The sequence below is a fragment of the Ambystoma mexicanum genome, chromosome 6p (genome assembly GCF_040938575.1).
Source record: "Ambystoma mexicanum isolate Mex_15411 chromosome 6p, UKY_AmexF1_1, whole genome shotgun sequence".
In the NCBI taxonomy this organism is placed as follows: domain Eukaryota; kingdom Metazoa; phylum Chordata; class Amphibia; order Caudata; family Ambystomatidae; genus Ambystoma; species Ambystoma mexicanum.
In genome coordinates, this window is record NC_090935.1 from 297991873 (window position 1) to 298006676 (window position 14804).

At 47.2% G+C, this 14804-nt stretch overlaps 1 protein-coding gene across 1 annotated transcript in view; it reads right to left on the minus strand.

Annotated features, from left to right (window-relative positions):
- Positions 1-14804, minus strand: part of FECH (ferrochelatase) — a 304793-nt gene that overhangs the window by 77297 nt on the left and 212692 nt on the right. The window contains exon 8 of the mRNA XM_069627038.1: positions 7818-7925. Within this exon, the coding sequence (XP_069483139.1) occupies positions 7818-7925 (108 nt within the window). The remainder of the gene's footprint in view (positions 1-7817; positions 7926-14804) is intronic.

The window sequence follows — 14804 nt, forward strand, 5'->3', positions numbered from 1 at the left end:
CTCCTCCTAGCTTCTTCGCAGGGCTTGTCCCTTCAAGGTAGACGGGCCAAAGCTCAGGAGGGTGTTAGCAGGCAACAGCCTTGTCCTTTGTCCAGAGACTCCCTGGCGATTCCCACCTAGGTATCTTGCCATCAGAACCCAGCAGGGCACACGGTGTGCTGGCTGGGTACTGGTTCTGGAGCTGCTGGACGGGTCCACTGAGTCCGGTATCTCCCTCCGATTCCTGGGAGAGGTTTAGGATAGGGCTATTGCTTCCCTCTTGGTATTCCTGGCCTTCCTTCACTGGCGGAAGATGCAAGTTAGACTGTACCTTGAGGAGTCTTTTTTACTCCTTGCAAAGTCTTCAGATGATCTGATCAGTGAGGGGCTCAGCCCTCTTTTAAAGCCAAACGGGGCCCAGGGCTTGGTGTAGGCCAAGTCTAACTTAAGTGAGCCAATTCTGGGTCTCCACCAACAATCTTCAGTGATGCTTCAGGTCAGAACCAGGGCACTTGGCAACGCACAGGGGAAAAATGACAACATATCCTAAGTCACACCCATCTTCTTGTCTACTGTACATCAAAGTGTCTCCCTAATTAACTGAGCCCTATGCAGCGCTCGATTACAACATGGACCACCGTTGAAGTAGGGGGTTTCAGGCAGAATTTCATCTCCTACAATTTACAATTCACATACTTCTCTGCTCTGAAAGGAGTGGTTCCAGACAGGACATTCCCTGCCCTTTCATACCAAGGAGGGGTGTTAGTACTAGGTTGACATTACATGGTGTTGGCGTCTGGTCTCCATTGTCACTTCCTGCTCCCAACCCTTCTCTGAGGCCTGGTAATTAACATTCTTCAGTATTCACCGCCACCAGCAAGGTTTGACAAAGGAGATGCAAATCCATGGGGCCTTGTAATTCCAATCAGGTTGCCCACGGCCAAAGGCTTTTGATGTACCCACAACTGTCAGCTACACATGACAGGGGAGTGCGGCACTGGTAAGCTGTGTCCTCCCAGAGTAAATGACTATTTTTCTGCTTTGTGGTGAGCGTGGAAAATTGCGCGGGAATGGCCCCATCATTCATTCTTTTAAACAAAAACAAAAAAGCCCAGGCGAGTGCACTCTTCCCGTGCGGATGGTCGAATTCCTCACACTACTCCCCAATGAATGATGCTTGGGAACTGCATTTTGTTTAGGTTTGAAAAAGCATTTAGGATCAAGAACTTTTAGATAAAGAACCATTCATGTTTTCTCATCAAGTACTGAACATTTGAAATCTGTATCCAGAACGAGAGAAGCCGCCTTCTGGATCAAGAAGACCCCCAGTTTTCCTTAGTTGGTCTATAGTATAAGGAACAGAAATAGGTTTGGACACAGGACGGCTGACAATTTTCTTTATTGGACATCGTATTTTTGGACAGTACCTGGCAGGAGAGTACACCAGGTGTGTTTAATTGGACATTGGGTGAAGCAGTGGCAGGGGCCTGCAAAAGTAGTACACCAGGGACTGGGACCAACACAAGTTCAAAAAAGCAAACAGCCAAGGGGCCCAAACCAAGTCAGGGCAATCCAGAGATAATATAAAGGGGTCTGGGCCCAATACAAAGGAGAAACAAGCTACAGAAGTAGTCAGGGAATCCTGAGAAAGCCCGGAGGGTTCTGTGACCCACATAAGAGAAAGAGAAGCAGGAAGCTACAACCAGGGGTCGAGGACCCATTCCCAATATAAAAGGGGCATGGGACGGATCTATGTGATCACTGCGGCGCCCATTGGACCTGAGGGTCCAACAATACCATCCAGTCGTGAAGCTGGAAGGCCTGCAGGATCTGAGAAAGGGTATCCATCTTGAACTTGTCCTTCCTGAGGAACTTGTTCAAGTCTCTTAAGTCCAAGATGGGTCTCAATCCTCTGTCCTTTTTTGAAATTAGAAAAGTACAGGGAGTACCAACCTTTGTCCCTCTCCGCTACGGGTACTCGTTCTATAGCACCTTTCTCTAGCAGGGTTAAGATTTCCTGCATAAGGAGCGGAGCTGGAACTTTCAAAGAGCTGTTCCCCCATGGATGACGGAGGCTTTTTTAGAAATGGAAGGCAGCAACCCAGGGCAACTGTTTCCAATGCCCATGCATCTAAAGTAATGCCCTGCCATTGTTTCAGATGCAATGAGAGTCTGCCTCCTACTGGGGACTTGTGAACTAAGACTCAGAGGTTTTGATGCGTCTGTAGCAGTGGCTGATGGTAAAGCAGCCGCTGCCTGGGTGGTTCCAGTACCTCTTCCCCGTCCACCATGAGGAAATCTTTTCTGACCTCTTTGATTGGACAGGCCCCTTCCAACTGAAGAGTAAAAGCGAAAGGACCTACCCCCTCCAGTGGGTGCCGGTGGGGCGGTTTAGTGTGCGTCTAATAGCAGCACCAAGGGACTTTGCTGCCTTAGAGGTCTGCAATTTCTCCAGCCTCTTGTCAACCTAGTTACCAAATAAGTGTGTTACATCAAAGGGCATGTTAAGCAATCTGGATTGCACATCTGGAAACCAGACTTTAACCAGGCAGATCTGTGCATAACTGCACTAGCCGTCATGGACCTGCTGATGCAGTCAGCAGTGTCAAGACCTGTCTGGAGGGATTCACCCATTGCATCTTTCCCATCCATGACTAGATTTCAAAATCTGTCTCTTTCCTCCCCTTCGGGGATATGACCAGCCGCCATTGCTACACATTCCCAAATAGTGCGAGTGAATCTGGCCAACATGCACGTAGCATTTGATGACTTTAGGGCCATACTTCCCACAGAGAAAACTTTTCTTAGCCCAAGTGTCTTAATGCTCGTCATCTCTGTCTGGGGGAATAGTCAGGTATGCGTTCTGTTTAGAGGCTGATGTGGCAGCTTGTAACGCTAAACTTTCAGGAGCGGGATGCTTTGTCAAATAACTAGGGTCACTACTGGATGCCCTGTATTTTGATGTTAATTCTTTATTCACTGCCGGAATCAATTCTGGCGTCTCCCAATTTGCACTCTCTCTCCTTTGCAATGCCACATGAAAAGGAAGAATAGGATCCTCCTGGGGTCCTTTATCTAGGATGTCAGTCAGATCATCCTGTTCGTATATTTGTGTGGGCCTTTTCTACCACATATATTCTACTACCCTGGACATTAAATGTTTATAAGACCCTTCAGCATGGTCAGTAGGGTCCGTCTCCCAAACTCTCATTCTGGGGACGTATCTAGTCCCCTTACATTTTGCAGGGACTCCTGACCGTTTTTTATCGTCAATTCATCCGAGATCAAGGGCTCAAGGACCCCAGGTGTTCCATACTTAAAGTTGTGAATCATCCGAAAGAATGTTCCGCTTCCTCATAAATCTAAGAAAATGACTCAAAGAAGTCCTTTCTTGGTAATGGTGTATACACCTTCTCTATGATCCTCAATGGAGTTGATGGTGGTGCCAAAATCTTCAACCCGGTTGATGGCTTGGACGCTTTCGCGTCGAGGACGAGGCGTTGAGGACCTGTCATGGTACGATGAGTCTTTCAGCACCGATGAGTTCTTCCTCAAGGAAGATTCATATCGACTCGAGGAATCTTTGACCGCTTTCCAGGAGACTTTTCTTTGCCTTCCGGGCCCGAGGGCACACAGGTTTGGCCCTTATCCTGTTGAGTTCTTCGACCTGGGTATGACTTTCATAAGTTTGAGGCGGTCAAGGCCGCATTCTTGAAAACTTGCATCATTTCTATTCTGAACTTGTCCCACTCAGCTGGGGAGGCTGATTTCGTTGGGCATTTAACCCGTTCTGGGGAGGAACTAGATGACGAAAAAGGCGACCTATGGTGCCTTTTCCTCGAACGTTGTGAAGATGACGAGTGGTGAAGACCACTGCTTGATCTTGATCTCGGTCTTTTTACGACAAGGAGAAATATTTCTCGACTTGTCTGAGGGCACGTTTTTCGACAGGGTCGTCAAAGGGGATTTTGACCTACCTGCCGGTAATTTTCCTCTTCGCTCTTTCAGGGCTTTCGCTCTCATCGATAGGCAGGTCTTACAGTCGAAGGTAGTGTGAGAGGAACCAAGGCACCACAGACACACCCGATGGGGGTACGTAAGGGACATCTTCGCCCCACAATCTTGGCACTTCTTAAACTCCAATCTCTGTGTTGAAGACGCAATGATAATGCCATTTTCAAGAAATATACTCTAAGATTCTCGATAGGGAACCGAAGCGTACCGTAATCTAAGCAATAACTTTTGTGGAAAAACTGAACTGAAGCCAATGGTCGCAGCGCACGCTTTATACCATCGATGACATCGAGACAGTGGCCTCCGAGGGACATCGAGTGGACTGACAACGCGCAGCGCCCTCTGCTGGAAAATAATTTCCAAAGCAGCTGAAGCTGGATATGGAAATATCATAAGATGAGGAATACGTGGGAGGACACAATCCATTCGAAAGAGGTGCAAGAAGCTAAATAACAAGTGGAGGACACATTGCCAATAGAAGAGACATTTTCTGGAATTCTAAGATCTATAGTTATGCCTGGCAGGCTAGTGAACCAGACATGGCACTACGTTTGTATGCTGGAGAAGGGAGTGGGGGCGGGAGGCTCCTCCTGTTGCTTGGGAACTATTTTCTTGTGGAAAGAAGATCTACTGTCAAGCCTGGCAGGATAGTGTACCATACATAATACTACATTTGTGAGCTGGGGAAGGGAATCCCCTCGATACTTGGGAACTTAGTTTGGTATACGTTTGGAAGAGCATTTAGGATCATTAACTTTAAAGTTAGAGACTCATTATGTTTTCTCATCAAGAACTGACCATTTAAAATCTGTATCCAGAACAGAGAAGCCACCTTCTGGCTCAAGAAGACCGCCCATTTTTCCTTAGTTGGTTTAGAGCGTAAGGGACAGAAATATATTTGGACACAGGACGGTGGGCATTTTACTTTTCTAGACATCCCAACGGAGTCCTTAGTATTTTTGTTGAGGTAGGGTAACCCCTCATAGAAATAGAGCGAGATAGGTTTTTCCTTTCCTTTCTTTTACTTTTATATACATAAAAGTCTTCACCAACAAACATGCCACCAGTGTGTCAGACTCCTACTTCTGCACCCTTACAGTAGGGATACATTTTTCAGTCTATACAATCTAAACCAGTAGTACAGATGTATTTACCTTTTATAAATGACAAGGGAAGTACTGTTAAATATTTCACTTTGGTTCGTATTTAACAAGCTAGGTTTTTGATTACGAAGCTGTGTCTATATCAGCTCCCTGTAGCTATTAATGTTACCACATGGTCAATAGATGCAGATTTATCTCAATGTATTTTTGTGATTTCCCTAGAACCGAATGGCCATTTGTTATATCTGGTCCATGGAACAATTATCTGCTTCATTTATTGTGAATGTTAGACAATGTAGGCCGGTCTTCTTGAATCCCATGCAAGGTAAAGATCCTCAGATCTGTTTCAGTTTATGTAGATTTTAATTAGCTGCAGTTTGTATAATATGTATATTACGCTCTATCATTAGATAATTTGTAACTTATATGTGCTACATGTTAGCATTATTATGCATCCTCATTTTTCGGTTTATGGATTTTGAACTTGTCATTGCAGCTTTATGTGATAAATCACCCAAAATAAAGTTGATTAAATGAATATTATGACTGAATAGAGTGGTGGTGAAGCACCCAGAACATACTCTTGGGTGTTGCTCCAGTTTTTCCCAATGCAGTTGTTTCCAAGACTCGCCATTCAGCTCAATCCTTATTTCCTTTATAGGACTGCAAATGGATCATATATTACACTTTCGGGGAATTGTTGCCAATATTACTACCGTTTGCACGTGATCAGTGCATTTGTCTGTTCAAGACTGTAAGAATGCCCAACGCGGCCAGCCAGCATGTGCATCTCACAGGAGCTTTTGAGTTCTAGCACACTATGGTAGTGGCCAGCTCTCTATTATGTTTCTTTTTTCATGGTGTTGTTTGGGGGTGGGGGAAATGGGAGGATTACTCTGCTAATTATGGGTGAGCAGTGGAGAGTGGGGATTTGCCAGAGGGCTGCATTTGGGGTGAATGTTTCTAAACTTGATCATAGCTTATTGTGATTTTTGGGGTGCAGTGGCATTAGTAGTGAACAGGGTGATTTATTGCATTATTGATGGTATCAAGACATAAGGAAACTTTTACAATTTCTCTTGTATTGGTCAGGTGGAATGTGTGGGGATTGAATATGGCGTTAACAACCCGTTCCAATGGCTGGAACAGGTGGTAACGGCTCAGCAGCCCGTATTAAAGGGCCCAAGTAAACCGACAGCGTTTAACAAGGGCACCAGGACGTCCCCACCCATAACAGCCCTTGGAATGGGTTGTAAAAGCTATTAACACCCATCCCAAGGGCTGGGACGAGCCCAATATAAAGTATTTTCTTTCTGTGAACTGGTCGGCTTGCGGCATCCCGTTCATGGGAAGAAAATACTGTTTAAAAATGGCAGCCAGGGAACGGGAAGGCGGGGCTCCATAGAGAGCCCCTCTTCCCTTTCCATGGCAGCCAGCCGGAGCAGAGCTGCTGCTGAAGCAGCGAGTGCTGCCATTGCAATGAGGTAAGAGGTAAAAAAGAAAAAAAAAGGGAGCAGAGGACGGCGAGGGGTGGAGTTGGCATGTGCCATTAGGCGGCTTGGAACGAGGGCGGAGATCACCAGTTTCAGCCCACGTTCCTTGCCTCCTGATTATCCGGCTCCCCGCCAAGGGTGCTAATGTTGTTACCATTACAGCAGACACTGCAGGACATCAGTGCCAGGTTTTGTTTATAGTAGTTCAGTCTTACATCTTCCAGTCTTGTAGCGGAAGACAATGACTAAAATATGTTCTTGTGACTACCTTCTTTATAGTGACTAAATGCATTTGTTTTATTGCTTATTCCTGATGTTTTGTTTAATTCTACTGTTTAATAGCTATTAGTCAAACAAAACAGAAGAGGTGATGGCTGGAAGTTTTGGAATTAACCTTCACCTCTAAATTGCTCGGAGCAATCCTTCAGGCAGAAACAAGTCTGGGGTTGCATTTGTTTGCATGTAGAGGGGACGTGGCCTAGCAGTTCTGGACTGCCCCAGTTGGTGGCAGCAAGTGACTAATTAGCATATGGCTGGACCCCTTTTCCAATGGTGCAGAGGGGCTAAAAAAGCAATGGTGTGGCAGGTTTCCCAGAGCTATGCCAGCGGTTTCATTTAATTACAAACCTTCCACCCATCACATTTTTGGTTGCAATAGCCATTATTCAGAACATTTTTGTTTGTTTGTTTCCACAAGCTGTGATATTTTTTATTTATGTGTATACTGTCTAGGTGTGTCTTGTAAGCAATATTAAATAAAAATTACAAAAGGTAAATCTAATAAAACCACACTCACGTATGTGTGGCAGTAGAAGAGCCTGCAGAGCTCTGCCTAGGTCCTATCGTGGTAACAAAAGTTGAGACAAACTGAGAAAAAGGGGGTGGGGTACCGGTGGGGAGCCGGAAAAGGTAAAGGCTGTGCAGGCTTGCAGATCAATGAATGTGTTACCATGCATTACCGGCCACAGTCCGGTGCTTCATATCACTATTAAGCACCAGGGATAGGTAACTTAGCACCTATGGCTGTAGGAGAGTCAGATACCATATAGTAGCTCATTTCATTGACAATCACTTAATACTGAGGACATTGGTTTGAGACAATACTGCAGGTCACTGGTAAATATGTGTAAACAGGTACTACATCCCCAATGCAAACGTATTGTGTGCCTATCTGTGCTTCCTGACTCATACAAAATAAATTCCAAAAAAGGTTTCCAATATCACGTACCTTAGATTGCCACACTAGCCTGTATGGATTACAATTGCCAAGCTTCTCCATAACTCTTTGGACTGTAGCACCCACCTCCTGTGGATATGGATCACCTCGATTCACTACCTGTTAAGCAAAAAATAAAGGTTGTGTTTACTATTGCTCTGGAACATTTTATATAGAACACTCAATTGATACTTAACAAAGCATTAAAAGGCCAAAGGTTTTAATTGTTTAAGGGTAAAAAGAGTTTATCGTTTATTGAAGGGTGAAGGGAGGCAGGAGGAAAGGGAAAATTAAGAGAAATTATTATGGCCAATTCAAACAAGACTTTGCCTCTCCAGAATGGTGTAGAAAATATTTCAGGTTTATTCACTTCGAACTCAACGCGTTTCAGGGGCAAAGTCCCTTCATCAGGAGAAATGTATTTAACTAATGAGATTAAAAGAAATAATCCGTTTTAAAATGGGGTCTATCTCACGTATCACTTATCTTAATGTGATAAATATTACATCTCATTAGACAATCCTCAAAATAAATGTGTTATTTACAAATGTTCAACTGAAAATAGTTCTCAAATAGTCTGCTAAAGAATTTGTAAGCAAATATCAAGTCTCATGATTACCAGTCAATTCATTTGTAATAAATGTACAAAAGGAAATGCCTGAATCAGTATCTCAATTAAATCAGTTATGAGGCTGAGGGATAAGTAAATAACATATTACATGATGATGAAATATATGCATCCAATGTACATATCAAAAAAATAAAGGAATAAAAGTGTTTTCAATCAAATATAGGGAGAACTCCCTATTAGCCGTGCATCTCATTTAAGCGGTATCGAAATCAGTCTATAGAAAAAAGAGAACAAGAAATAAATGAATAAGGCAAGTCCAAAAAAATGACATATCTATCCAATAATTAGATGCAAAGGTCCAAAGAAGAAATCACATACTCACCAATGCATCCATTCCACACCAAGTGGTCAAACGAACAGACTAGGTAATGTGCAAACTGTGTCTAGTGACAGTGCGGTTTATATGTAGAAAAATCGCAGCAAACATCATGCCTAGAACGATGTTGGGTAGATTTTCATTTGCATGCACAATCTCCTCTACATGCGAGTCCCCCAGCCCTTTTTGCTGGTGAAGAGAGGGTATCTGGAATGCCCCTCATCACCCCCATCAACAGGACAGCCTGAAGAGTCAAGAACGCATGAAGCAAATCACTGTTTGGACAGCTCCCAGGAGTGCCAGTGACATCCACATTTGCGAACAGGTATTCTCTTAGACAGCCATTCAAACCAGATCCAGTCAACGTCCTTATGGATACAGGTGCTGCTACCTTGATCATGGATCCAAATGCCTCGTTGGATCAGATTGACTAACAACAGAAAACCATTGTGCTGACGTCATTAGTGACACCCTGACATAGCAAAGTCAGTCATGAAGTAAACTCGCAGCCATGCACGAACTTACACGGACACACATATGCTCACACGAAGAACATGCTTACATAGTTCTGTAGATAGAGGACAGATACAAGGCAAAAGAGGAGATGCAGAGCAAGCTTGCAGACGCTTATCGTAACTAACTCTATGGAACTACAGGATTGTATAAGAAGCCTGGAAGAATGCAATCCTACTAACCTTTAGGAAACATAGCACGGTATAGATATATAGAAATCATAGTAGAACTATAATGAGGTTACACAAGGCCACAAGCCACAGGACGAGAGACTAAGAAAAGTAGACCTAGGTGGCACAGAACAGCAGGCCAGGGCTCACAGCCCGACAAACAGCACATTCCGGAGCTAAGAAACACGGAGCAATCTACAGCAGAGCAGGATAAATCCTCATAAATCGCAGACCAGAGAGCTCAATTTCGCGGTCCTCTTCCACGTGATGGGTCCGAGCCAGACAATGGTCATGCACCCGCGGTGGGAAGACGAACGGTTCTCAGCAACACAGACCTGAAGTGAAACATGGATTCTTTAACAATGTTGCAACGCTGAGGGGACTCTCGCAGGCAAAAGTGCCAGCACTAACGGTTTCATTGGGAACACAGTCTTTCTCATCACCTTGAGAAGGTGCACAGAGCGCTGAGAACAGAGCTAGGTCCCAGGCCTGGGGAGACCAGCTCCAGCCAATCAGGGAACTGACTTCCAGGGGTGGATGGCAGATGGCAAGGGCCAATAGTAATCCTGCGACCCTGCAACAATGTAATACATAGTTTCTTGAGGAAGGGGCAGGCAAGCCACCAGACATGTAAGGACCGATAGAGTAGTACCTATTGGTGTCATGCATAATAAGTACCACCCCAACTACCCGATTCTGTCTTCTTGTCGGTTTTTGGGGAACAGCCCCATGTTGCAACGCAGAAATTGAACACAATGTTCCAACACGGGCTCAGGAGCGGCGAGTCCTGGAGATTTCAAATGTCCTGTGTGATCCCTGTCTGCTTGTGTAATCAAACAGTTCTAACTTGCCGTTGACAGAGTCCTCCATCTGTACACAGGGGGGGGTGGAGGGGAGGGTGTTTATTGGGCCCAGGGAGCTGGAACGGTGAGCTCGTAGTATGCCCCCAGACCCTATGGTATACCTAATCAAACACTGATATTCAGGATTTTTGTTCTGTACCCCCCTCCACGCTCAACCCCCCCCCCCGCCCTTGAGTAGTGGGAATCTTTTACCCTATCTTTTGGGATACTTTTGTATTTCCTTTTGTAACTTTCTTGGAGAAATTTCCTCCACGTTTTATGGCATCTGTCTTGACTTTTGCTTCACATAGAACTCTGCAGTGTTGCTCTGAGCCCTTTGGGCATCCCTTTCTATTTTCTATTATAGTGGGATAATTGTATCCTTCCTACATTTTCCTATTGTGAGATCAGCACACACCACCTTATGTGGAGTGCTGAGGGGCTACACAGCCCTTTCTCCCTACTTCTGTAACTTTTTGGTTACAGGGACAGGCTAACCTGAATGGCTGGTGGCAGTGGTTTTATACTACCTACATTGGTGCCATTTTTACTTCCAGGCTGTACTCCCAGTCATGTTAGTGCACAGTAGGGTCAACACTGACCTAAAATGGTGACTTTTTTTGCCATTCCTTATTTGCTTGTCCAGTCTTGGTCTGCTGTGCTGGGTGGCAGAGGTCCCGGTTTGACTTTTGTCGTCGGTGGGATTCCTTTGTGAAGCCCACCAATGCCCAAGTGTATCTATGAGGACAGGAAAAGGGTGAGGACTCTGAAACAAAACTTTTCTTTGTCTTCTGTTGTGTCTGCCAGGTACCAGCCCCATAGTTTGAATGGTGCATGGATGCCGGTTGGCTGGGTTCCTGCATAAAAGGCATGGATCCTGATGCTGAAGACAAGCTGACCCCCTGGAACCGAAGAACCAATGAGGAAGAAGCTACTTCCAGATGACCAGAGATGCCCTCGAGTTACTGCAGCTGCTCAACCCCTTCTTCCAGGCATCAGGAGAATTCCAAATAGGACGCCTCTCCCCTTAAGACTGGTAGGACCAATCAGTCCTGAGACAACCTGCATTTTGAGCCATACCATGACGAGCCGTGACTTTCACGGGCTGCTAACTACCAATACCCAGGGACCTGTGGCCATGGTGCAGTGCATAGTCTTCCGATGATTGAATCCTCCTGAAATTTGGTTGACTCCATCGGATCTCCAGTAGAAAGATTCCACTTCTTGAAGACCCCTCACCAGAGTGCTGGCACCAAGATAGCGAGACGAATATACCGAGCAGTAAATGCTCTTCACTGGTGCTTCCCAAAATGGACAGAAATCACAGAACTGAGAAGAATCCATTGCAGGGAGCTTCTTCACTTGACTGCTGCTGTGAGATCCTCTCAGTTTCCCTTCTTTCATCTGCATGACCAAGAATCCAGTGACCGGGTCTGCTGCTGCATCGTGGGGGCCTTGTGCTGCATCCTCTTCTTCACTGCTAAGTGAGAAACCTGAAGGTATCTCACCCGCTAGTCCCCGGGGATCGGTCATTGGTCATCCAGGTGGCCCGGATATGGCCATTGTTTTTGGATCCAGTTCCAGGGGGTGGGCCAGTGCTGGAGGATCACCTGGATGAGGGGTCTTCAGTGAGTGGGACATTGGATGGTGAGACGTGGTATCCCCTTCCCTGTAACATCTTTTCCCCATCCTACCAGGGAGGATACTTAGGAACTCAACCCTCCGCCCCCCTTCCCCGACATAAACACTTTCTCACGGACAGCTCTCCGTGAGCGAAAACGGACTAACACCAGAGCCCTACACCTGACGCACACCAAAAAGCACACTCTGAGCAAGGCAAAGCACATGAGGAAACAGCAGTTCCAAGATGGCAGTTTAATACGAGGAGAAAGACGGCGGGTTGCAAGGAGGGAAGTGCCCTTGACCTTTTCAGACCGTTACTTTCGTGAACCTTGGAAAATAAGAAACCTAAGACCGGGGACTAAAGCTGAAGAAACCTGCATTGTGTGCCGGAGGTACCTGGGGCTCTCCTGCGTCGATAACCAAGGCGGGGAGGAGCGTTTACCGCTGTGGTACTGTCCTTGGGTCCTACAACAAAACAGCGCCAGTAAAGACAGCACAGCCGGTGAGTCAGAGAGACTGATACCAGACCAGCCTGTGAACCAAGGTTGCAAGCAGCAACATTGTATGAAGAAATCTAAAGAGAACAGTGCGTGAAACATATGCGACGAGCGACACAAATATAATTGAAAACCAGAGTGACTGAACTTTGGAGGCCAAGAAAGGTACCGTAGACAGAGTGGTCCGGCACCATGTGCGTGCTCACTCGAAGGTCTCGGTTAAGTATCCAACTGGTTGCCAACTGTGAAAAGGGAATTTTGAGATCAAAGTGGTCATGCAACGGGTAAAGCTAAACCCTGTGCGGGGCGTGGCCAACTGCCGTTCCATGTGCAGGTGAATTTCGGGAGCTCCCGTGCAGCCGCCGAAATCCACATGAAATCCTGTATATATTCCCCATGGATGCCGTAGGAAACATTGAGGAACGGAGTTGAAGTGCCGGGGTGAAGGATAGTTCGCTTGAGAAGAGTTGTGGAGCTGTGTGAAACCTGTGCGCAACGCCGAAATATCTGCCGCTTCAGCGGGAAAAGTGGCCTAAAATGGCCCCTGCGGAGCTGTGGCAGTGAGGTGGGAGAGCCGTGTGGAGCCCGTGGGTGCTGGTAATGGGCGGTGCTCTCCGGTGGCGGCGAGGATCCTGGGGAAAACAGAGGTGTCCCTGGCAGAGGTGGGGGAACGGACCCTGCTGGCGAAGTGCGAGGAGACGTGGATCGGGCGGCGGGCAGTGGAGCGAGTCACCATTGGGAAGGCTGGGGGCTGGAGGTTGGTACCTGCGGAGGAGTGGCCGGGAGGAAATGGAGAGGAGCTGCTGGCCAGTACAGCGGCTGGAGTATTAGGATTGAGTGACGCCGCGAGGAGAGGACCCTTCGCTGGAACGGAGAGCCCGGACTACGGGAGTGGCTGTCGCAGTGCGGGCTGTGAAGCATGACCTCGTGAGGAGGAGGCAAACGGGGACCCGCGCAGTAGGTCCCGTGTGGGGGGTACTGCCCACATTGAAGACTGCACGTCTCTGGAGGAAAGGGGGCCCCAGTGCCGGCTCTGTAAGAGGGCGCAGAGGTTGTGGGAGACATTATCCCTCCGCCGGTGAGGGCGAGCAAGACGGAGCGGTGACTCCCCCTGGCTGTGGGCTTGGAGCGGGCCCCTTGAGGTGGCAGAAGAGTAGGTGGAAGAAGCCCCTGGGGCGGGGGCTAGAGAGCTTGATCTCTGTTTTTTCTCCTGGTGGGAGGTTCTTGGGGTCTCCCAGCTGAGTGTGGAGCTTGGAGAGGGCCTTAGAGACTGCTCCCCGATTGAGTAGTACAGCGGGTACCGTGGACTGCTGGAGAAGAAAGGAGTGCAGATTGGAGGACTTTGCTGAGGCTAAATGGTCTGCGTGGAATCGGCAGAGGTTGGAGACGGCTGAGGGGGAGATGGGCTCCTGAGGGAGGATTCAGGCGACATAGGTGGATCTAGGCACGAGGCCGCCAGCGGAGGACAGACCTTCAGATTTGCACCTGAGGAAGGACCCCTATTGGAATTGGGGTACCATGGGCAAAAGCCAGCAGCGGATGGAGAAATACGCAGAGGTAAAAGACAGGCATCAAAGACTAGAGGGCCCTGATCGGGGAGGAAAGAAGCCCTGTGACTTTGGACTCGCTAATGGAGGCGATACAGGTCTCCATGGACACTCTTCAGGTGTCATGATGCCTACCCCCGGGCATCCGGATCAAGCCCATCGGCCCCAGGAGCAGGCATCCAGATATTTAATAAAACCCCAGAAGCCCCGGCTGGGGGCTGTCTGGGTTCAGTCCTGGTGCCTTAGGCACCAGGCTCATAATAGAAATCAGTCCTGGTGCCATAGGCGCCAGGCTCATAGACTTTACTTAGCTCATGCAGACCTTGCTGCAAATGAATCCAAGCCAACGTGAGGCCAGGTTGGGACTATTTTACTACAGGGAATTTTTTTTACTCGGGTGTGGTTCTAGGGACTTCTTACCTGGAACTACTTTGGAGGCTATTTAAACCACGCCCGAACAGCAGCACATGCTTCGCGTTATTCTGCATCCAGCAGCGCAACGCTCACCATTTCTGCAGTCAGCATCCAGTCTTCAGCCACGCCCGTCTCGAATCCAGAGCTCCTAGCAAGAGAAGAAAGAAGGAAAGATTAGAACACAGATATTATTTCAATCCTTACCTGAATTCCAGATCCATCACGTCTTTGAACTTGAAAAGGACATTATTGTACACGTGTCGCATCGCCAGCTGCAGCGCCGTGCCATACTCACCAGTCCTCACAGCATTTTTCGATCCGACGCAGCCTCCATCATTTTCTTCGCTGAATTCCACCATCTAGGGGACAAAAGAAACATAAGGTGAGCCGAGAGAACCAACAAATACAACCTCTCCACCATAGACTTACCTGATTAACAACCAGAG